Source organism: Dendrobates tinctorius, unplaced genomic scaffold, assembly GCF_039654945.1.
Source record: "Dendrobates tinctorius isolate UK_male_01 unplaced genomic scaffold, ASM3965494v1 ptg000016l, whole genome shotgun sequence".
Classification (NCBI taxonomy): Eukaryota; Metazoa; Chordata; class Amphibia; order Anura; family Dendrobatidae; genus Dendrobates; species Dendrobates tinctorius.
Genome location: NW_027361684.1, coordinates 2,224,805 through 2,247,992, shown reverse-complemented (window position 1 = coordinate 2,247,992; position 23,188 = coordinate 2,224,805). Strand labels below are relative to the sequence as shown.

General features: G+C 42.1%; 1 protein-coding gene and 1 long non-coding RNA gene across 2 annotated transcripts in view; one reads left to right on the top strand and one right to left on the bottom strand.

Annotated features, from left to right (window-relative positions):
- VEGFD (vascular endothelial growth factor D) overlaps window positions 1–15,235 on the top strand; it is a 110,887-nt gene extending 95,652 nt beyond the window's left edge. Inside the window, exons 5-7 of the mRNA XM_073565254.1 lie at window positions 5,998–6,101; window positions 9,807–9,981; window positions 11,862–15,235. Coding sequence (XP_073421355.1) covers window positions 5,998–6,101; window positions 9,807–9,981; window positions 11,862–11,982 — 400 coding nt within the window. The 3' untranslated portion in view covers window positions 11,983–15,235. The remainder of the gene's footprint in view (window positions 1–5,997; window positions 6,102–9,806; window positions 9,982–11,861) is intronic.
- The window catches only part of LOC141078937 (uncharacterized), an 84,265-nt gene that overhangs the window by 14,024 nt on the left and 47,053 nt on the right, over window positions 1–23,188 (bottom strand). The window lies entirely within an intron of this gene.

Genomic DNA, 23,188 nt, shown 5'->3' with positions numbered 1-23,188 from the left:
GCCATCCTCGACAAGTCCTTGTGCCCGTTGGTCAACCTGTTCAATGACAGATTAGTACACACAGTTTTCAATGTGTCGGCATAGAGACCTGGAATGTTCTCTTCTTCATCTTTGGCTCTGATGAGCTTGTGGATAGTCTTTGGCTTCTACAAGTTGGCTTGAGTCCCTCAAGTTGATGTTCCCTCATGAACCAGACAATATCTCTATAGAACCAGGGTGCTGACCAGTTGTAGAGGTGGGAGTGGTCACATTTATTTCAGTGGAGTCTCCTTCAAAGATTAAGCAGGGAAAAGCAAGACATGGAGTTGCTCGTAGAGCCTCTCGTGACGCTCAGAGTCGGGCAAATGCAGTCACTCGAGAAGAAATTCCGCAGAAGGGTGGGGATTTCTGGCATGTCCTTCCTTCCCTTGCGTGGCTCCTTTCAAAAACTTGAGCCCCAATAGATTGGAGACATAGAAAACAACAAAACAGAGAGTACTCAGCCTCCTTGGGTCTAGCGCTGGCTCTCCACTACTGCTCCGGTCAGTCTGTATTTGCTCTTGTGGTAACGTTACTACAGCAGCCAATCACTGAGCTTAGTACAAGATGGTGCAGGCTGAGGAGACACAGGGGTCAGCGGGTGCTCTAGTCCGCTGGCCCGAGACCACATAGACCAGGGCTCATCCCACTGAATGTCTGCTCTACTTGTACCGTGGGCAAAATACTACTCAGACAACACAGGGTGAAGGCAAAACAGCATGCCAATACTTTATTGAACCACAAAACAGGCAATAACCTATAGAACAGTCCCAGCAAAATACCCAAGAGGGTGCAAATTACAGTCTCACCCTTACACTGACTCGTCGGGATTAGAGCAACTGCGACTTCGGAGCTTCCAGGGCGGACTACCCCACCTTTGGCACGAACAGAGAGGAGGTAACGACAAGCTTAGGAGGCCGAAAGCCCATTGAGGTACATGACCAGGTGACCAGACGGTGACAACCTTGCTTGTCCAAACGTCCATGGAGCCAGATGACCAGTGGGTCCCTATCTTGGCTTCCCCAAACGTATCCATGTGGCTCAGGTGACCAGTAGATCCAAATCCTCGCTTCCCCAAACACATTCATGGGTTCAGTGATGGTCAATGGAGTAGATCTACATTCTTTCAGCCAGGGCTGTGGTTCCCTAAGCTAGCATCCTGCAGAATGTCAAACCTGTGTCACTTGTGATGGAGCCATGATGTCCTGGCTTTTGTCCTGTAGAGTGTTCCTGGCTGTGGATTTGTAAAGAGTCTCTGATTCTGTTGTTACAGAGGCATATACCCCTTATATAGTTCACAACTGTTGTCCTTCAATCCATCATCCAGAGATCAAGGGGAAGGTGTAATAAAATTAACTCATATTGTTTGAATATTTAATCAATCTGCATAGTTCATCCTTCTCTTTTTTGCATGTCAACATGCCATAGGACCGACAAAATGGTCAATCAACATATTTAGCAAACATCCATAGTTCAATGACCCTGCATCCCAGCCTTGCAAAGATAGCAGACAATACGTTACAACTAACGTCAACTCTAAAGTCAATGTTAAAGGCTCATTCCAACAATAATCTGTGCAACAGCCAGTACACAGAGACTAATGTAGCAGAGAGATGGCACTGGACGATTTGTGTTTGCTTTTTGGGTGTATTCTGACTCCATAACTAGGCTGTGAGTGTAGGTCACTCTTGAAAGGCCATTTCTAGGCTGTATCTATGTACTATTATTCACACTAAGAGATTTAATCAGATAGCTTGACTCAACTGCAGAGGCAACTATGAAGATCCCTTAAGAAAGTTTATTTTCAAGCTGAATTCTTGTAGTTATGCTCACTTTCAGTAGTACTAACTGCAACAGCTGCAGTAGGTAAAAAAAGACTCTTCTGAACCAGAGCTGCTAGACATGTTCCTTAGATGGCTGACAGAGAATGAGGAAAAAAAAGAAGGGGGTGTTGCTGACATCAAAGCAGACAAGAAGAGGAGGACAAACTTCTAAAAGGCAAAGCTTATTGCATAGCAACACAACATCAACAATACAGTACTGTTTGATTCCCAAGTCGTGGGACATGACAGGGTGTCTGAAATCATCTGGGGACCACTTTTTTGAAAGTCGAAAACTTCTTTAAAGTCCCTTGAGGCTTGCTTATTAATGGGATATATTTGGCACATTTTACTACTTTTTAGAATTTATTATTAGTGTACGTTGGTCTTAAATAAAAGTGCCCTTTAGGATTACAAGGCTTGGACCAAATATTGATGTAAAAAAAAGAATATAAATTTCCATGAAAAGACAATAAAACATTCAACATAAAAGACTAGAAATAAACAAAAGCAAGAAGCAAGTATGTGGAAAAATTACGTTTTTGCAAAATATTTGATTACACAAAACTTTTATTAGCAAATTTCAAACATTCTTTTGCTCGGTGCCAAAGCGTGCGCTGAAATCCAGGAGATGTCTGCAAAATGTAACAGAGCAATGCGTGTCTAATGAAACTTCTTACACAATAAGAGAAAATTCCTTACAAAAAAAGCAGGGACATTATTGTCTGCATTCCTACACACATGTGTTTGTACCGTGAATCACCAGGGGGGACTTCAGTTTTTTTTTTGCCAGTGAAGGGTTTTATGAGGTAAATATAAATTGATTCAATATGAAGAATTGTTCAAATAGTTATATCTGAAGGCACGAGGTTATGGCCTTGTCAGGTGTGTCTCCACGTTGTTCTCATTTTGTCCCTGGGCAGACCAAATTGTGGAGCCATGGTAAAGCATGTTTTCTGCACACGCCAGGAGTGAGGACAAAGGAATGATAAAATTAAACACCAATCCTTCAGCGCCGTCTGCTTCTTATTAACCTCTTCTGTTTGACTGTGATCTCCTGTAATGTAAAATTACACAAGTCTGGGCCTAAATAATACAACGTTTGTCTCTGAGGTCAATTAATTTGATGCAGGAGGTATGCTGACAAAGTGTGGATCATAAAATTGTGCTAAAAAATGCACTCGTATGAGGTTTTTAGTTTGACAAAGTGCTCTGTAAGGCATAGTTCATGTCTGACCGTGGACTGGCTGAAAGCCACTGATGAAAAAATGTAGTCCATAATATTGTTTTTATCATTGAAAAATTCTAAATGTTAGATATGCCATACAGTAAAGGTTGAAGGGGTTGTCCACTTTCAGGAAAGTGGGCCGCAGACTCTGTAAAATACCTAAACAACAAGCAGAGCAGGTACAGGCCATGGATCCAGTGCCAGCTCCCCGTCAATGCTCCAGTCTTCATGTTTTGGCTGCAGTAGTGATGTCACATCAACATCGTGTGACAAGTAGAAGCTGCACTGATGATTTAGAATCATCCAGCAAGTAGAGGGATTAAAGTGGCTACAGGTGACCGGGAGTGGTCAGCACAGCCCCAGGGGATTCTGGGAAAGTTGCTGTTGTGTCCTGGATCTCCAGGAGAAAGCTGTGTCAGGTCAGGGAAAGTCTTCTGTAAGACTGAACTAAGATAAGCTGCCAAGACCAGTTCTTTCAAAGAAGAGACTTCTGGAAGCATAAAGTCAGGACAGCCAGGAGCAATATTTGTTGCCTCAGGATAAGAGCGTGAGAGAGCCGACACCGGACTCATCCCCCCTCCACCTCACTGCATGATGAAGGTAAAGTGCTACTCTGGGTCCTAAAGACATTGTGTGTGAAGACAAGGTGTTTGTGAACTAAGTGACTTTCATTTCTGTTTGCTGGAAGCATTGTATAAAGAGAAGTGATTATGTGTGAAAGACAGAAGCTTGAGTAAAAACTTATAATCATCCTCTGCCTGGAAGCTGTTACCTCACATGACTGTGAAAGATTCTGGTCAATGGTCGCCCTGAGTAAAATCCCTTCAAGATTCCAAAGAACTCGTTACTTTTCCCTGCCTAACCATACTGAGTGGTGGACATACAACAATCATGCATCATCTCTTTATCCAATCACCGAGCTCCGCAGCTGTACCGAGTTTGATGGCATGATCTGCTGAGCTCAGTGACTGACTGGATTGGTGACATGTGCTGTTGACATGACATTACCACTACAGCCAAAACACTGAGACTGGAGTAGTGGTGGGGAGCTGGCACTGGACCCATGGTGAGCCAATACCTGCTCAGTTCGTTAGTGCAGTTATTTTTTTTAGAGTTTTAGGCCCATTTTTGTGAAAGTGGACAAACCCTTTAAGTAGTGAAATGTAGATCCCCACTGTTAGATGGTTTATACATTGTAGGATCTGTCTAGAAGTCATTACAAGATATTTTGAGTCTAAGAGGTGAAGTTTCTAATTGTGGAGAGACCCAAGTTGGTGTAAGGAGACTTGTATGCCTTGCAGTGCTCCTTTGGGAATATAACGTATATGCAAATAGCCTCTTCAGAGATGAAAAGGACAGCAACTCTAGTGCCACCTATTGGATACAGCGATCCTAAAAGTCAATATTGACCCTTTAACTGTTCATTAAATGGTCAATATCCTAATTGCCTTATGACTTAGGATAAGAAGCCAAGCCAAATACTCCTTTTACTGACACTTGTTTCAGTGCATTTGCCCATCATTAGAGTAAAGCAGGAGATCTGATTTGGCACTCGAGCTCCAGTCCTCATCCTCTCTAAAGAGGCTATCTGCAAGACACTCAATCCAGTATAGAATGCCCATGCACCATTGATGAGCATGTATTACTCGGCAGGGCCTCATACCAAGTCCAAAACAACAGCACACCAAGGATATCTGAGGCACCATAGAGATTTTTCTAAAAGTCCAATCTTTATTCTAAAATATTTAAAACATCACAGCAGTAAGGAGACAAAAATAGAGCAACGTTTCGGCCAATTGGCCTTTCTCCAGCCTAAAATACAGTCACAATACACAGACATACAAAGCATCCAATTAGTTTTAATGGGAATAAAGGAGTAAGATGTTGCCAGACATCATTTTGCTTCTTGATTGAACAACAGGATATTAGCATTGTAATTCAACATCCCAGGTAGGCCCCCATACAAATTCAATGTTTTTTTTCCCATCATAGTAAGTTATCCCTGATCAATAATATAAGAGGCTAAAGGCGATCAAAGGAAACAACTTACTGATCACTGGGGTTTTGCCCCCTGTCATTCCAAAAATGAGGAATAGTCTGAATTCAGTGGAAGTCTATCGGACTGACGGAAATGTCCAAGTCCAACGTTCCAATTTTTCATGGCAGCCTCTTAGGCTGTGAATGGGGTGTAGTGTTGCATGTTAGATCTCCACTCCATACACAGGATTTACATAGCCCCATTCTCAGGATCGCTGGGGGTCTTCAGCAGTGGAATGTCCAACAATCAGTAAATTATTCCTGTCCTATTGATAGAGTATAACTTGCTGACGTTGGAAAACATGTTTAAATGATCGGATGGTCACAGCTACATCGATGGGTTCGGCATACATTTTTTATCACCTTGCTTTTAGGTACTGCGCCCTGACGACTGTATTTATTATTACTGTACTGTGACATCACTACATGCATTACTTTTGCATCAGGATGCTGTGTTTGTAATCCGCGTACCGTGGCATCACTGCATCATTACTGTGCTATCACTATTACTCTTCTATAAAGATGATGTGCTGCAACATTAACCTTTAGCTTTGATATCGCCCTTTTTTATTGCCCTGTCCTATAACATCGATGTTATATTATGCTAACACTTGCTGTGACTGGGTGCAGTATTCCTATCCTGTGACAGCATTGAATGCAATAGGTGCTGCCTGGGCCGATCCAATGGTTCCCCTGCTGCGTGCAACAAAACCATTTATATAAACTGTTAACTATAAATGCAAATAATCACAGAGGGTCCTATTGCAGATTTTGTATTTGTGTATTTACGAGTTTTTTACTACTCGGTTATATGACCACGTAGTACCAGCAGCGTGATTATTTGATTATCAATAGATTAATATTTGATATATTATGTCTTGATTTATTTTCTAGTTGTTTTCAAGAAAATAGATATTGTCCATCTGGTTTCCACTGGAACAGTACCAAGTGTGAGTGTGTGCTTGAAAAGGATACCCCACTCATCAGAAGAAGGGAAGGTACTGTTCTCACCAGCTGATACCATATACATGTATGTTTCTGTAGATGTACCTTCTTTTCTGTATGGTTGTCCATTGTAATTTTGATAATACATTGCTAACCTATAAATTATAACTTCCAGGTGTTACACTATTTCTGTTTCTTGGAAAGATCTAAAGAAGTGTCCCCTACTTACCACTTGCGATAAGGATAAGTGCACAAGGGTCAGAGATGCCGCAGATTTCCATGCAGATTGTTCATGCAGAAAATTTGCTGCATGTTACAGTACCAGCGTTGTGGATAAAATTTAACAATATCATCCGCACGCTGTGAAATTTGAGATGCTGTGGATTCGACATCCACAATCAGTTTATGCTGTGAATTTATTTGTGGTGCAAAGTAAAGGCTCATGCAGATGTCCAAGCAAAACGGTCAGATCTCAGATAGCAATGCATGGACTCGCCGCAGCTTTTTCGACCTGAGTGTTAAATATATGAAGCAGTCATGTTCTGGTGGGGAAACTTGCGGCCTGGCATTGCATTCCGAGATAGGATCAGACTGGAAGTCAGCATGAGAACTTAGGGTATAAGCATACAATGTCTTTTTTAGACGGGTATGTTCCATAACTTGCCTGATAAAAGCTAAATAAACGCTAAAAAGAATTTCCAGTGCAATGTAAAAATGACTAGTTGTTCATGTGTTCAGTCTTTGGAGCTTCTTTCAACCCCTTCAAGTTTCCAAAGATACAAAGTAAAAAAGGTGTTACAAGCAGAAGCCATCCTTCAGGCGGCTTCTGCTTGGAAGCCGCTCGCTACTATATGCAATACAAGTACAAGATATACAATACACCGTAAATAAAAAAAAAAAAGCTGGTGGCAAAGCTGTTGCAAAAAAAAACAAACAAACAACCGAAAAGAGGCTGTACAAAATGCTTCAGGAAAAATATGCCAAGCGGCCTTGGCTTGAAAAACTAGTAGGGTAAGCACACGTATAAAACATATCAAATGCATAAATGTGCCTAAAGGTTTTTTCAGTGAAAACAAGTTCTCACCTATCAACAGCATAGATGATAACTTATTGATTGCTTGGGGACCGACTGCTGGGCCCCATATCGATTGGTAGAACGGGGAATTTTTAATCCCATTAGAGTGCAGCGGCAGTGCGCATGCTCGACTACTATGGGTTTGCTTTTGAGTGTATGTGCCTGTGGTACTAGCACTGCAGGATGCAGTGACGAGACGTGAAACGGTTTTGTGTTTTTGATAATAACCTTTATAGGTTTATAGATAACTATCGGCAGGGATAGTCTAACCGGACGTAGCAGCCGCTGGGCCCAGCCGCTGAAGATCTGTCGTAGTCTTGGAGCGTTCCAACGCTCCAGTGAAGCAGGGCACAACAGGCCCCAGAGGAGTCCTTGAACAGATGGGCCGCAGCCCCTGGATAGGGGCAAGCAGCGGCGATGCGGGGTGGCGGCTGGCAGGCCACCTGCGCAGCCAGTGGCTGCAATGGGGGATCCATGGCGAGCAACGGCCCGGCCCTTGCCACGGACTGGAGCGGGACAGTGGTGGCCGCCGACAGCAGTGAACTAGCTGCGGCCACGGGTAGAAGTGGGGCGGCGGGAGACAGGCTGCAGCCACGGGCTGACGTGAGGTGGCAACGACTGCTGGGACCCGCGGGCAGGCCGCAGCCACGGGCTGGAGTGAGGCGGCAGCGGCGGCTGGTGACTGCGGGCAGGAGCGAGGCGGCAGCGGCCGCTGGTGACCACGGGCAGGCGAGGGGAGGGGTGGAGTAAGGCGGCAGCGGCCGCTGGTCGACGCAGGGCAGCGGTTCTCTGACGGTCGTCTCGGCGCCGTCCCACTGATGTCGAGGGTGAGTGTCTCTCCTGCCTCTGGACTCCTTCCTGGCTACGGTGAGTAGCTCTGGCTCTCAGTCGCTCCCATGGTCTCCTGCTCCTTCTGTCCCGTTCTGCTGACTCACTGTGACTCTCATTCCCTGCCCCTTTTATACCGGCTCCTCCCCAGCCCATCTGTCAGTCTTACCGGTCCGTCCCTGAACTCTGTCCCCGGAAACAGTTTCCCCCGGAACCTAGGTGACGGTCCCCGGGGACCCTCTCTCCCACATGCCCACAGTCAGGAATCAGCAGCACTTTGAACGCAGCACATGTCCGCTGCATCCAAAGTGCTGCCAGCTTTTGAATGCAGGTGATTCCGCATGTGTTCATTGAACTGTGCAGATTCACCACATCCAATACATTGCAAGGGTGAAATTTCTCTTGTGGATGCTCGCATCTCCGCAAGCTAAATTGACATGCTGCGGTCTGGATACACTTGCCGCATGTCCGTCTCCGCAGGTGATCAGAGTGGGCATGGGATTTCAAGAAATCCTATCCATTATGCTGTAACATCTGGATGCTGCGAGTTGGACGCTACACAAGTATGCAGCATCCAACCCGCAGCGTAGACAGACCGTGGGAACATACCCTTAGAGCTCATACCCATCACCGTAAAAAAAACTGTGCAATATCATTCAGAAAAGTCAGACAAGTGTCATGCAAGTGTCATGCGGTTTATGTGAGAGTGCAATGCGATTTTTATCACCTAGCATCCGAATGACATCCAATTTACATGCAAATGCTGTCCGATTGCAGTGCGATTTTAACATGAGCTTTTACATAGAGAATTACTTTGCCATTTAAACATAGTTTTCAAAAGAAATATTCTGCACTATATATTTCAAGAAAGATAGATACAGATAAATAGATACAGATATGTGGTTGACATATATAATCAGTGCCCCACAGTATAATTGCCCCACATAGTACTCCAAAGTATAATTACCTCATATAGTCCTCCAAAGTATAATAGCCCCATATAATGCCCCACAGCATAATAGCCCCATATAATGTCCCACAGTATAATGGCCTCACATAGTGCCCCACAGTATAATGTATAATGTCCCCAAATAGTGCCCCGCAGTATAATGGACCCATATAGTGCACCACGTTATAATGACCTCATATAATGCCCAGCAGTATAATGTGCCTCACAGTTTAATGGACCCATAGAGTGCCCCACAAATAATGTGCCCCACAATATAATGGCCACATATAGTGCCCCACAGCATAAAGGTCCCACATAGTTCCCCACAGTACAATGGCGCTATATATTGCCCCACAGTATAATGTGCCCCATATAGTGCATCCTGTTATATGTCCCCATCCTAGTATAGGTTCCTCCATTATGATCCCCAACCTGGTATATGTCAACCATCGTGCATTGTGGGTGATGACAGAGGGAAAGTGCAGACTGCAGCATATACTGCGGGCTACACAAAGATGGCACCGATCTCCTTCCACAGCTGTGACCTGGACAGCCCAGGGGGCATGCCCAGTTCACAGTTAGTGGCAGGAGGAGCAGCCTCAATACAAGAGATGCCATCAAACAGAGTGTACGTGTTGTATTAGTGTTAAGCTCATACATTTACACCCCCCCAAATGCAAATAGCAGCCCCCAGTGGCTAAATACAAATACAAAAACTATTAAAGTGGTATATTTAATTTTATATTAAAAATAATTAAATATATAATCAATAATTATTAATGCAAAATTAAAAATAGCTTATTAACTGCCTGAGCGGGGTGAATCTGTCTGTCTGTAATAAGATGAATATATATCTTTATCTAATACGCATAGATACTAATACATTATGCATTGCTTTTGGCTTAGAGTTGGCTTTATGTGGCGCACACATGGAGTTTGAAGACAGTTGTGAATGTGTGTGCAAGCTGAAATGTCCTGGGAGCCTTGTACTCAACAGCGAGAACTGTACCTGTAATGAATGCAGTGAAAGTCTGGATAGCTGCTGTGAAAAGAAGAAAATATATCACCCGGAAACCTGCAGGTGAGGACCACCAATGATGAGCAATACACTACTGATGATATGGATTGATAGCCATCCATACACATTAGACTAACGTCGGCCAAACCCACCAATATCAGTCTAATATGTGCAGGGCATCTGGACAGATGATTGTCGTGGGAGTTATGGATCCTGTATTTCAGATTTTGGACTGCCTGTCCCTTTTGTCCTTGGCGAGATAAACCGCCTTCGGAGATGTTCGGCTCTTTCTTAGAGAACACAGGAGAGCTCAGCAGAAAGAGTGCTCCTGTGTATAAGAGAGTCAGGCGAGATAGCTGTTTGCCAGATGATCAGCAGAACCATCGTTTCGCTGACTGATATCTAAGGTGTGTACCGTATGTGGCTTAAATATTCACTTGCATTTCACTTTTTTGAATTGCCTTGATGGAAAAACTCCAAACTAGGCACTGACCAAGGAAAGGCTTCAAAACTCCTTAAAAACTTCCTAAAGAAGGAACGCTTCCCGGAGCAGTTTCTACTAGAAAACTTGTAATTTTTGATCTCCTAAAAAAAACCTCCATGTGCACATACCCTAAGGATTGTTAGGGATTAGTGATGAGCAAGCATGCTCGCTACTGCTTGATACTTGATCAAGCATCAGGATGCTTGGGTACACTCGTTACTCTATTGAGTATCGCGGGTGCTCGAGCGCCAAGCTTAAGTCCCCGCCTCACATGTTTAGCGGGTGTTAGACAGCCAATAAACATGCAGGTATTGCCTGCCTTACACAGTAAGGCCATAGAAATGTTGTCTACTTGCATTACTCTGATCGACAGCCGCATCGCATCATCGGTGGTGAGGATCAAGCACTAAAATGCTCGAGTGCTTGGTACAAGCCTGACTTGAGTACCGAGCAGTGGTGAGCATGCTCGTTCATCACAAGTAGGGAGTCCAGAGGATAGACCTCAGTGATCATTAAATAAAGGAACATCTTAATGATATGCCATCACTTTCTAAAATGAGAATACAAGCTAAACAACTTCCATTTCTGATGCGCTTTATAGAGGTTATATGAATTTAGAAAAACAGAGCTGCATTCTTCTAGGAATAGTGCCAGTGTCAGAGGAAAGAAGCTTGACTAACAAAAGATATAAAATAAATCCTTTTTTTGTCCAAATTATTGGCAAAAATGTATGCAGCCATTGCGTGGCATATCAAAGGGTTATGTACCAAATATATAGTATGGTATTTTCTCTATTTTGACCAATTTTCTCCAACTTTTAAAATTATTTAGAACAATATTTCCCTCATTTTAGACAGTGGACACTTAAAAGATTTTGCCCAAGATTTATATATTGATTACCTGTGAGATAGAGCATCAGTATGAAATCATTGGAAGTCCACTACTTAGCGGTCCCCAGCTCTCTGTGGACTTATATGAACAACAGTACAAAAACAGGACAACACAGCACTGTACATTTTGTAATGGCCATTCTCAGATACTGCAGCTCAGCTCCTATTGAAGTGAATGTGATCTGAGCTGCAGTACTTAAGAACGGCCACGACAGAATGTCTAGAGCGGTGATACTCTTGCTCTGTACAATATGTACAAGACATGCAAATAGCTAGTGTTGGACCACCACCTGTCTGATGTTCATGACTTATTGTAAGGATGGGTCATCAGTATTCCAGCCCCGGTCTACTCTTTTATAGAAGGTGTCCATTACTATGTATGAGTAGGTAAGTAGGAACATGTCTACAGGATCTTTGTAGCAACACTGCACCTCACAGAAATCAGAAGGGGGCATGGTGTGATCATAATCTCCAGGTTGTCTCAGAAGTTTAATATATGAAGATTAGTTCTTACGTGGTATGGTTTCTGGTAAATCATTAACATTTTGAGATGTTTACTTTCTGTACAGCTGTAAAGATGATTGTCCATTCCAAACCAAAGTGTGCCCAGGTGGTAGGAGAGTGTGTGCAAAGCAGTTCCCCTGTTTAAGAAGAGGACACTTCCCATACCATAGCAGAGAAAATCCCTGAGAAGTCTTCAAAGTTCTTGGACTTCACAAGACAATTTGGAAATTTACCAGAGAAGCACATTCATTTATCAAACATATTGGCAATAAAGTGGACAATGATGTCAGAAAAGAAATACTAGAGGTGTAAACATTTCTCAATGTATTTCTATTGTGATGGATCTACAGAATCAACCCAACCGTGAACAGACGGGTCTTTGAAGGCACCTGAAGCTGGTCAGTGCAATCACTTTATCTGGTCCAAACTTCATATCTTTCTCCACAATACATGACCCATGAGGGATTAGCTGGCCGCTGGTCATTGACATCAATGTTGATCTCTATAATTTTTGGCCTGAAAACAGAATCAGCCACAATTGGGCTATTCATTCTTACAAACTTGTTGGACAGCAGATGACAGCTTGGAAATCTTAACCCAAGTTTATGTGGATAGGAACAATGGAAGCCACCACAGGTCTGAACCTAAAATGACAGTCAGGACCCTCAAATTACCTAAACCAGAAGACTGTATCTTCAAAAATCCCATTGCAGATTTACGGTATATTTTTTCAGATCACATATTCACATGGCATTGAAATGGTATGTACAGGACCTAGGAAATCATCAAAGATATCAAAGTTATAAAATGCATAAAGTTTTTAGAATGAGAATCATAGTTGTCACACAGTCATAGCTATGGTCTGTAGCTGCCATGAGGGAAGCTCGAGCTTTAACAGTGCATTGTGCTTAAAAATGAACCTGTCATGTATCCAACGCTGTTAATTTGCAGATATCGGGTTAATTTGCAGGTTTATAGCGTTACAATGCTGTCCGGCCACCTTACTAAAATGCGATTGCAGGGAGAAAATTAACTTTCTTCCTATCGGTAGCGGCCGGCTTTCAGTCATAAAAGCATGCCGCCGCAGTTACACTAATCTCTTACAGTATTATGAGCACTGGCTATAAGCACACCCTGGCACTGACTGTCAGCTCACGCTGTAGTGCATCTAAGCAAAACAAGCAATCAAAGTGCTGGGCAGGCTTACAGTTGCCGCTCACCACACTGTGAGACATGACTGCAGCCGCTCCGGGCATGTTTCTATGACTGAAAGCCGGCGGCTCCCGGGAGGAATAAAGTTATTTTTCTCCTTGTAGCCATATTTTAATAAAGTAGCCGGGCAGCATTGCAAATTAACCCTATGTCTGCATGTTAATAGCATTTGGAAACATGATAGGTTTCCTTTAAAGTGTGTCATAGCGTCAAGTGAAAGCACGAGATCTCGATCTTTCTACTAGATGAGCGCTGCCGCATACTTTACAAGGCTGTTACTGAACAGTAACATCATTAGAGCGGTTAGCGGTTGGTAACAGCGTAGTGGAGTACAAAGTTTATCTGCAAAGTGCACGATCTCACTTTTTCAGCTCAAAAGTGGCCATGGCGAGTTTTGGGATCCCGCTCTACTTGCCGGCATTCCACAGCTCAGACATTCATGCTAAAATTTTGTTAGAAAGTCGGGCCTTTTTGGGGGACATTAGGGAGTCTTTGGAGCACTTCTGTTAATACGCAATATTAATAAAAAGATCCCCAATCTGGGGCTGTGCTCTCTTCTTTTTTTTTTTTTTTTTAATAAGTGCTTTGTCGTTGGTGAACATTGATATATGCTTTTTAAATGAGTTATACACTACTAGGACAACCCCTTCTCAAACTAAATGTTATGCCTCAATAAAATAATAAAACTTATACTCACCTCCTGTGCCGGCTCCATTCCAGTGTCAGCACTCGTGGTTTCGGGGCTCTCATAAGGTGGAATGACACGTGAGCCTGGAACCCAATCAGCGCTGGCGTCACTGGGTCCAAGCCTCAAACAGACTGAACATGAAAAGGAAGTCCGGGCTGCAGCTGATCCCTGGCAAAGAGAGTGACATCAGCACTGACTGGGTGCCGGCGTCACATGTCAAAACACCGCATCACAGCCCCCGGGGAGAGCGAGTGTTGACACTGCGGAAACGGCATCGGCACGGGAATTGAGTATAGCTTTTATTATTTTATCAGGGCCGAACATTTAGTTTAAGAAGGGGTTGTCCTAGTAATGAACAACCTCTTTAACACAAGCGGTACAAATTCCCATGAAGTGAGTCCCTACTGGGGCAGTTGCAAGCAGTCAGAATTTTATCATTCAACTTTGTGGCTTAGTAGAGAAAACCATGATTTGGATTTATAAATCATAATATGGTACTTCAGCTCCTAAAATGTTATGATGTAACATCAAACTTCAAACAACTTCTAAAAATTGAACAAAAGGACTTGAACTATGAAATAAAAAAGTGAGCAGCCACCTGCCGTACATTTCTGTGTACATTCCTGCCCAAAGGAGTAGTGCAAACTTATAGAGCAAATGGAAAGAGGTCTTCATTAAAGAAGCACTCATCCTCATCCCATCAATGTTTTTATTCTCTTAAAATATTGCAGTCATCATATTATATAGCACTGTGTACTTACAATTGCTCATTTTGCCTTTCTACCCAATACTTCTTCTCTTTTTTTATGTAGAAACAAGAAGTCATTTATCATCCCCCGCTTCAGCTACTGACCCAGTTGTTCTGCTTCTCTCCCCGCCATAGATTTTTGCAGTGACTCATGACTCATACAGGGAAAATTGACCTCCTGTTTCTTCATAGAGCTTAGGATTCAGGTAATCAGTTTTTAATGACGTGACGGTTTAGACCTAAAGGAAAAGAGAAGATTTAACTTGGTAGAAAGGCAAAATGAGCAATTGTGAATACACAGTGCTATATAATATGATGACTGCAATATATTAAGAGGATAAACATTTTGCTCGTCATTCTTCTTTACCCATTCCAAATCTGTATACGTGCACAAGGAGAAATAGAGCATTGCTATCTGAAGGTAGAAGACCCTTCTCTCAGGGAATACAAGGAAACTACAGTGGTTTGCATCATTGTAGAATCTGACAGACTATAAGGACGTATTTGCAGAAAAGCCATTGCAGTTTATCAACTCAATAGAACTTGGTAATGAATGGGATTGTTCTTTTATTTTTTTGTTTTGTATGACTATTGTAAAGCTTTACTTTATCTAATCTGGATTGGCTGCAAATGCTTTAAAGTGTTTAAACCTTCTGACTCCAACATCACTTGTGCGACCTAAATGTGCTGAAATGATCACACTCTTTATATGAAAAGCTGCTGCAGTATCACACAAATTAAACACATTTATCCGAAATTGTGAATGTAATAAACTGCATTCTTGAAATACATATTTCATCATTTCTATTAAATGTTTTGCAGCGCTTATTAGCTTCACAAAAATTGTTCGACTGAGTTCACACACAGCTTGTAATTACTGCTGTGGAATTACTAAAATCTGCAATGAAATCCGCACGTATTGCATGAACATTTTGTTGTGGAAAAAGCTGCAGATTTCACTCTTTGCAAGGTAAAATAACAAATCTGTTGTATTTCTGCATCACACAGAGCATGCTGCAGAAGAAACATCTCCATAGCGCTGGATGAAACAAGCCCTCTTTGATGCAGAACCTCTCTAATAAGCGTAAATGGGGAGCTCACAGTCACTTGTTGACTGGCCGAAGATTTACAACGTTTCTTACATAAGTTACATTCAGGGTTGTAAGGATTTTTTTTTTTAATAATTTTTTAAAGTCTGAACTTGTCACATCCACCGCTGATGCTCCTACTTCCCAGGAAGCCAACTCACAGACACTTAAAGGGGTTGTCCACCACTAGAAAAACTCCTTCTTGATCAAAATGTTTGGCCCCCATAGACTAATAAAGCTTATACTTGCCTCCGGTGACAGCGCCGTTCCCCCAGATCACCGTGAGAATCACAGAGAATCACAGTGATCTGCTAGGAAGACACTGAGCATGAACTTCTGTGACCTTCTGTGATCACTGGCATTTTTTTCTCGGTCCTGAGGTCATAGAAGTTCTGCCCGTCTGCGAGAACAGCTTCAGTGAATAGCGGTGATGTCACTGTTGCTGCTCTCCCTTACAGCCTGACCCACGCTGAAGTCTGGAGCATGGGAAAATACTCGAGAGTTCAGGCTGTGAGGGAGCACAGACTCAGTGACGTCAGCACTAGTCACTGAGTCTGCGCTGGCAGCATCTCCTCATTCACCAGTGTTTTTTCAGCCGGGACGGTCGCATCTTAGTACCATGTAGGTTGTAAAATGTATATCCCCTAAATATGGATTACGGCGTGGGACACAACGACGGACAGGTATAGTATATTGTTGCTTTTTTATTTTAGATTTATTACAGGAGAACGAGGGCTTCGCATGGATTAGGAGTGGTTGTAAGTATGGTTAAATTAAGAATAATAAAGGAGTCTGTTTTCTTTACCATTTGACTATGGGGTTAGTAATAGGGGCGTCTTATTGACGCCTCTCCATTACTAACCTTGGGACTTGAGGTCACCTAAAAGGTGACATCACTTGAAAGGTGACATCAACCCCCCAACTATTACCCCATATGCCTCCGCTACAGGGAAGTGGGAAGAGCAAGGCTATGTGCCAGAATTGGCGCATCTTAGAGATGCGCCTCTTCTGGGTCGGCTGAGCGCTGATGTTTTTAGCCGGGGGGGCCAAGATCCATGGCCCCTTTCTAGGCTATTACCTTCAGTCCTCAGCTGTCTGCATAGCCATTGCTGGCTATTAATTATAGGGGGACCCCACACCATTTTTTTCCGTAAAAGAATCTTTTATTCATTAAATACATGTCCAGTATTTTGCACACACACTGTACTAATTGTATTTGCCACTGACATGTATATATCTACCTATTCTATATGGATTTACTGTATGTAATCCATATCTCCTATCCTGTCAGCTCCTGCAGTGATTTTACAGAAGCCGGCAAATGAATTACTGGTGATTCTTTGATCTATTTCTCTCTGCAATATAAATACATATATATAAGTGTCACTGACACAGTATATACAGTATGTATTCTATGTGTATATATCTATTCTTTTTTAACCTGTCAGTGTGATTTTACTGTAGACCGCACATGAATTGCCGACTTTTCAAAATACACCGGCGTGTATTTCTTGCAAGTTACATTGATGGTCCGTGTGGTGTGTTATTTTTTCTCGCACCTATAGACTTACATTGGCGAGTCTCGGCCGATATATGCAGTAAATCACAGCATGCTGTGATTTCACTTGCACGTATAATTTGGCCGAGAAATTTTTTTTTGATATGAGCCTCGCCATAGATTAACTTTGGTCAGAGTACTATGCGTATTATACGACAGTGTGACTCCAGCCTAAGGCTACGTTCCCATGATGAGTATTTGATGATTTTTTGACGTTGCAGATTTTGAAAAAAATGCAATTACCATATTTTACTTAATGCGGGCAGAAAATCTGCAACATCAAGACCTCACCAAAAGCTCATGGTGGGAACATAGCGTAAGAGGTTACCCAATCCCAACTCTATCAACCATCCAAGTTGATAACTTGTGGATTTGAGGGAGTTTAACTTCTCGGAACTCAACTGGAAGCTGAAATGCCCCAAAGAGTGTGGCACATGTGTAACCCCACTCCAATTATTCTGTATTCACTCACCTATAGAGAAGGAATGGAGCGGTGGTGGGCATGCCAGCTGTCCGACCCCCACCAACCTGCAAGTTATCTGTTACCAACACATTATGTACTCAAATGTCTATTACACATATGGCAGCGATACTGTAACGATAGCAGAATGATTATTAGACTTTTGTCCAACATCTGACATAAATCTCCGGGGCAGTAATTGTACATCTGGAGATCTCATTGATTATGTCACTATCATGGAATAGAAACAATGTAACGTATTCAGACTATGTCTTAGCAGGCGCAGTGTCCACAGGATGAATGATTGTACAGGGAGTTAGAGAATGTAGACTCAAGCTACTATCATTATCGTATGACATAACAAATTACCAGCGAGGATAAAAGTCTCTTCATTGCCAGCAGACATACATGGACACATGGTATCCAATACAGACCTGCTGATTCCGGTTAAACCAGTATAGAAGAGTTCTCCTGATACATTCAGTACATCATCATGTAATAGTCCTACATATGGTTTAAATAGTGTCAGTCGGAGGTAGGCGCGAAGGCAATCTGGTAGCTCCATTCTGGCCATTAAGACAATAGTAATGGTGAGTAGAATACATAACCAGTTCAAGATCAGGCCATTTTGCCATGACAAATTTGTTTAGGATTGTTTTCGTTCGTGATTTTAAGAGCTCTAAAAAAGTTTTTATTTGGAAATTGAAAATTTCACTTTGGCCTATTTTTTTCATTATACATAGGGCCTAATTTTTTTTTAACCCCTTAGAGATGGGGCCAAATTTTTCAAATCTGCCCAGTGTCACTTTATGTAGTAATAACTCTGGAACGCTTCAACAAATCCCAGTGATTTCGAGAATGTTTTTTCGTGGCACATTATAATTTACGATAATGGTAAATTTGGGTTGCTATGTTTTGTGTTTATTTATTAAAAAAATAACAGAAATTTGACAAGAATGTAAAAAAAAATTAGCAATTTTCAAATTTGAATGATTATCCCTTTAATTCAGATACACCATAGCAAAACATTAATAAAAAATATTTTCCTCATGTCTGCTTTACATCAGCACCATTTGTAAAATGCTCTTTTATTTTGTTAGCATTTTTTTGAGATTTAAAAATGCAGCAGAAATTTTTAATTTTTCCATGGAAATTTACAACATTTATTTTTTTTAGGGACCTATTCAGGTTTGAAGTGACTTTAGGGGTCCTATATATTGGAAAAACCCCAAAAGTGATACCATTTTAAAAACAGCACCCCTCGACATATTGAAAACTGCTGTCAGGTTTATTAACCCTTCAGGTGCTTTTCAAGAACTAATACAAGGTGACATGACAGGAATGAAAATGTGTATTTTTACCACCTAAATGACGCTGACTTCTGAACTAGTGATGGGCGAGTAGCATCTTTGCTTGGGTGACTGAGTATTTTGGCGTGCTCAGATATTTAGTTTTCGTCATCTCAGCTGCATGATTTGCAACTGCTGGACAAGCTGATTACATGTGGGAATTCCCTAACAAACAGGCATTCCTCACATGTATTCAGGCTGTCCAGCAGCCGCAAATCATGCAGCTGAGACAAAAAAAACTAAATCTCCGAGCACGCCAAAATACTCGGAGATCACCCGAGCATGCTCGGGAAAACCCGAGCAACAAGTATACTCCCTCATCACTGTTCTGAACTGGCCGCTGTAGCCAGCAGACTCTAAGGCCGCTATTTGGACGTAAATTGCCATGGCAAACATGAGAACCACACAATCATGATCTCAGCATGCCGATGAGGATAAGGGTATGTGCACAGTGCACACGCTGCGGATTCCGCAGCGTCTGCACACACCCTAAAGAGGGAGCCCCCACATTCTGTTAACCATTTATATGATGTAGTCCCTATTGACAGCAGCATCTAAGGGGTTAAACAGATATGGACGGTGCCAATACTGATCATGCCTAATGCAGCAAGTTGTCAGCTATGGTGGACAACCGACAGCTTCTGGATTGTCACCTGTATGGGCTTGCTATTCTCTTATATTTCAGATCAGTAAAATGACGTATTGGTGGTCATTAAGGGGTTAATTGTTTTATATATGTTAAAACAGATGCAGTGTCAATCAATAGATATTATCCATAAGATAGCTGATAACTTCTTCATCGGTGCAGCCTGACTTTTGGGATCCGCACCGATTGGCAATTCATCGGTAGAATGCTTCACCACTGCTTCAGTGACTTCCTATGGGGCTGCCGAGCGCTCCATTTTTTTCTGGCCATCCTATAGAGCAGGGTTTCCCAACTCCAGTCCTCAAGGCACACCAACAGATCATGTTTTCAGGATTTCCTTAGTATTGCTCAGGTGATAATTGCTTCACCTGGGCAATACAAAGGAAATCCTGAAAACATGATCTGTTGGTGTGCCTTGAGGACTGGAGTTGGGAAACCCTGCTATAGAGAATAATTGGAGCAGCAATCGCACATCCGACCTGCAGCTTCATTTGTAATGGGGATAAAAGTTCCAGATTGCGATGTGACAAGAGAACAGGTGCAGAGGGTAACATTGGGCTATGGCATCTGCTTGACTTCGTCAATGCCAGCCCTGTTATAACTGATTGGTGTAAAGTACCAACATTTTCTGCAACATCGTACAGATATTGTCATCATTGGGCCACGTTCACACAGTCAGTACTTGGTCAGTATTTTACATCAGTATTTGTAAGCCAAATCTAGGACTGGAACAATCAGAGGAAAAGTCTAATAGAAACCCGTCACCTCTTCTGTATTTATCACTCACTCCTGGTTTTGGCTTACAAATACTGATGTATAATAATGACCATTGGTGACCAAATACTGAACGTGACCTCTATGATTGTTTGTGCCATCCATATCTCAAACACTAATTTCATATGTAGCCAATTTAAGCTATCAGTATGTTTAGATTGTGGGAAGAAAACTGAGACCCTAGAAGAAATCCTTGCACACAGAAAAAAGGATAAAGTTTTCCCTGTGGAGAGTGCCAAGTTGTTGTAGACAGACTTATAGGCCATACAATGCTCCCCTAGGAAACTAAATAGCCAGTTTTCCTGCTTTTCACTGATGAGGGTAGAAACCCTGAAACACATGTCTGCAAATAGATATTTTGGTAATGCTTCCTATCTTAAGTTATGTGACACAGCCCTTTAAAATAGGGGTGAAGAACCTCTGGCCTGTAGGCCACAAAGTCATATTTCCAGGGACCACAGTGCTCAGGCCAGCGGCCATGCTTTGCTGGCTTCTGGCCCTTTAATCGCTCCTTGGGACCAGAGCATGCACACATAGCATTCACAACTGCAGGGCAATCAATGAAGGACACTGACCAGTGCCAGCCTCTGGGCGTACTTTGTGGGCAAAGTCAGCATGCTCTGCTCTCCAGTACCAAAGTTGAAGACAGCAGCCCCAGCGTCTCCTATGATGTATATGCTCCAGCCCCCTCATTTACTGTGACGTATATGCACCAACTTCTCCTTTGATGTATCTGCTCCAGCCACAACATTTTAAATGACGTATATGTACTACCTCAGTGTATCCTATGTGATGTACATGCTGCAGCCCCAGTGTCTCCTATGTGATATATGTTTCAGCCCCTGCGTCTCCTATGTGATGTACAGTACATACAGTTAGTGGCCTACTGTCCACAGCCCACCATCGCGTAGGACCAGAGGCGTAGCTACAGGTTCAGGTTGGGGTGAGGGGTGAAATATCTGAGTGGGCCTCTAACCGTGTAAACCAGATTACAACTACTTTGGTGCAGCCTAATTGTGGGTGTAGGGGAACCGCTGCAGATGACCGCGCTGTTACTGAAAACAAATCTCTATACAAAGATCATCGCTGATATTACTGCCATATGGTGACCATATAGTGATGGATATCACTCCTGCAGAACATATAAGAGATTACAGCACAGATACATATAGTGACTTACAGAGGACGTTCTTTCTTATGGAGCAGTTCACGTTTCTGTATCTTCCATCTTGCCCAGACCACCATAACATTTTCGTCCAGCCAGAACTAGTCTGCAGAGATTACAACAAAAACACATCTGACTTCTCACATTTCCAGCACCGTCCCCATCTTTTCCCAACCTGCACAAACTCCTCATCCTGCTGATACCCACTTTATCAACAAGGAAAAAACAAAGATTACCACTGAGGTGAGAGGCAGAAGTAAAAGCAGAGCCGACCTAGCTAGAGGTCATAGATCTCCAGCAAACATCAATGCAATCGTCAACCACAAAGAAAAAGGAAAGTAATCAAAAGCGTACAATTGTCATGTAAATGTTGGAAATTCATCAAAGTGCATTGGCTGATAAAAAAACATGACATGAGTTTTTGACACAATACTATCATCAAGGTGGAATTATAAGTAGAACTTTAATTTGTGCTTATTTATGGTCCAATTGAACATTCTGTTCTTAAAATACCACTTTATAATTCTCCTATTCTACCTACTATTCCAATTTTTTATAATAGGGTTAGCTCTGAAGTAGGCGTTCTATATAATAATGATAAATTGATTTGATGAATGATAAGCTGCTGCCATTGTCGGTACATACAATTAAGTGTATTGTGCCCACTACTGTTCATATGGGGAGTCGGAGGTTCACGTCTACACCGGGGCCCAATGGGGGATTTACTTGTTCCCCTGTGGACCAGTGCAATCCTGGTGTTTTGGGCTTATGATCATATCATGCCTACATCCATTTCTGGTCTTTGAATAGCAGCACTATGCGCTCAGCGGGACGCTGCGCAGTTCTCCAATCGTGACAACACTTTGCTGCCATCTAGTGGACTGCTGTTTTTCCGGTAACATTCTGCATTAACGTTTACTGGCTGTATATAAATCAGATTAAATCTTTATCATTATTATTTGACTATGAAACAATAATTTATACCGCAATTACCTTCTCTTCTTTTTAAAGGGAGTCTGTCGCCCCCAAAATTCATTTTGTCTGTAAAGCGCTGTGGAATTAATAGCGCTAAATAAGTGAGTAAAATAAATAAATAAATGTAACAGTGCACCAAATTCTTGGTAATGTCCAGGGTGCACCATAACCTTCACATTTGCAAACAAATTAAAATGTATTTTCTCAAACACTGTACCAGTAACAGGTATTGTTCTAATACAGTTTTTATAGGGGCTTAGTTCAATACAACACAGTATAACTCTTTTTTAATGCATTTTGGGGGTGATGGACTCCCTTTAATCATTTATTTTTCCAGGGATGGACACATGATAGCAAACAGCATCATTGCAGGCCTTTTTTTGCCCATTTTACTATACACCCACATTTACACTGCATATTCGCATCAGCCACAAATGTACACACATACAATATTCACTTGCTTATACATTCCACACATTGACACAAGCAAATATAAAATATTCATATACACAATGATATTTTGGTGATGCATTTGTTCATATAACCAAAAGATTATTTTTGTTTCGTCTTCCACTTTCACAATCGTTTTAACAAGCTTTTTTTTATTATTTTATCAGCTTCACGATATATTCTTTTTTTTGTGAGACGAGCTCTAGACTTTATGGGTGCCATTTTGCCAAACAATTGGAATTACATTTGTATTAAGTTTTGCTATACAGTATGTTTTCT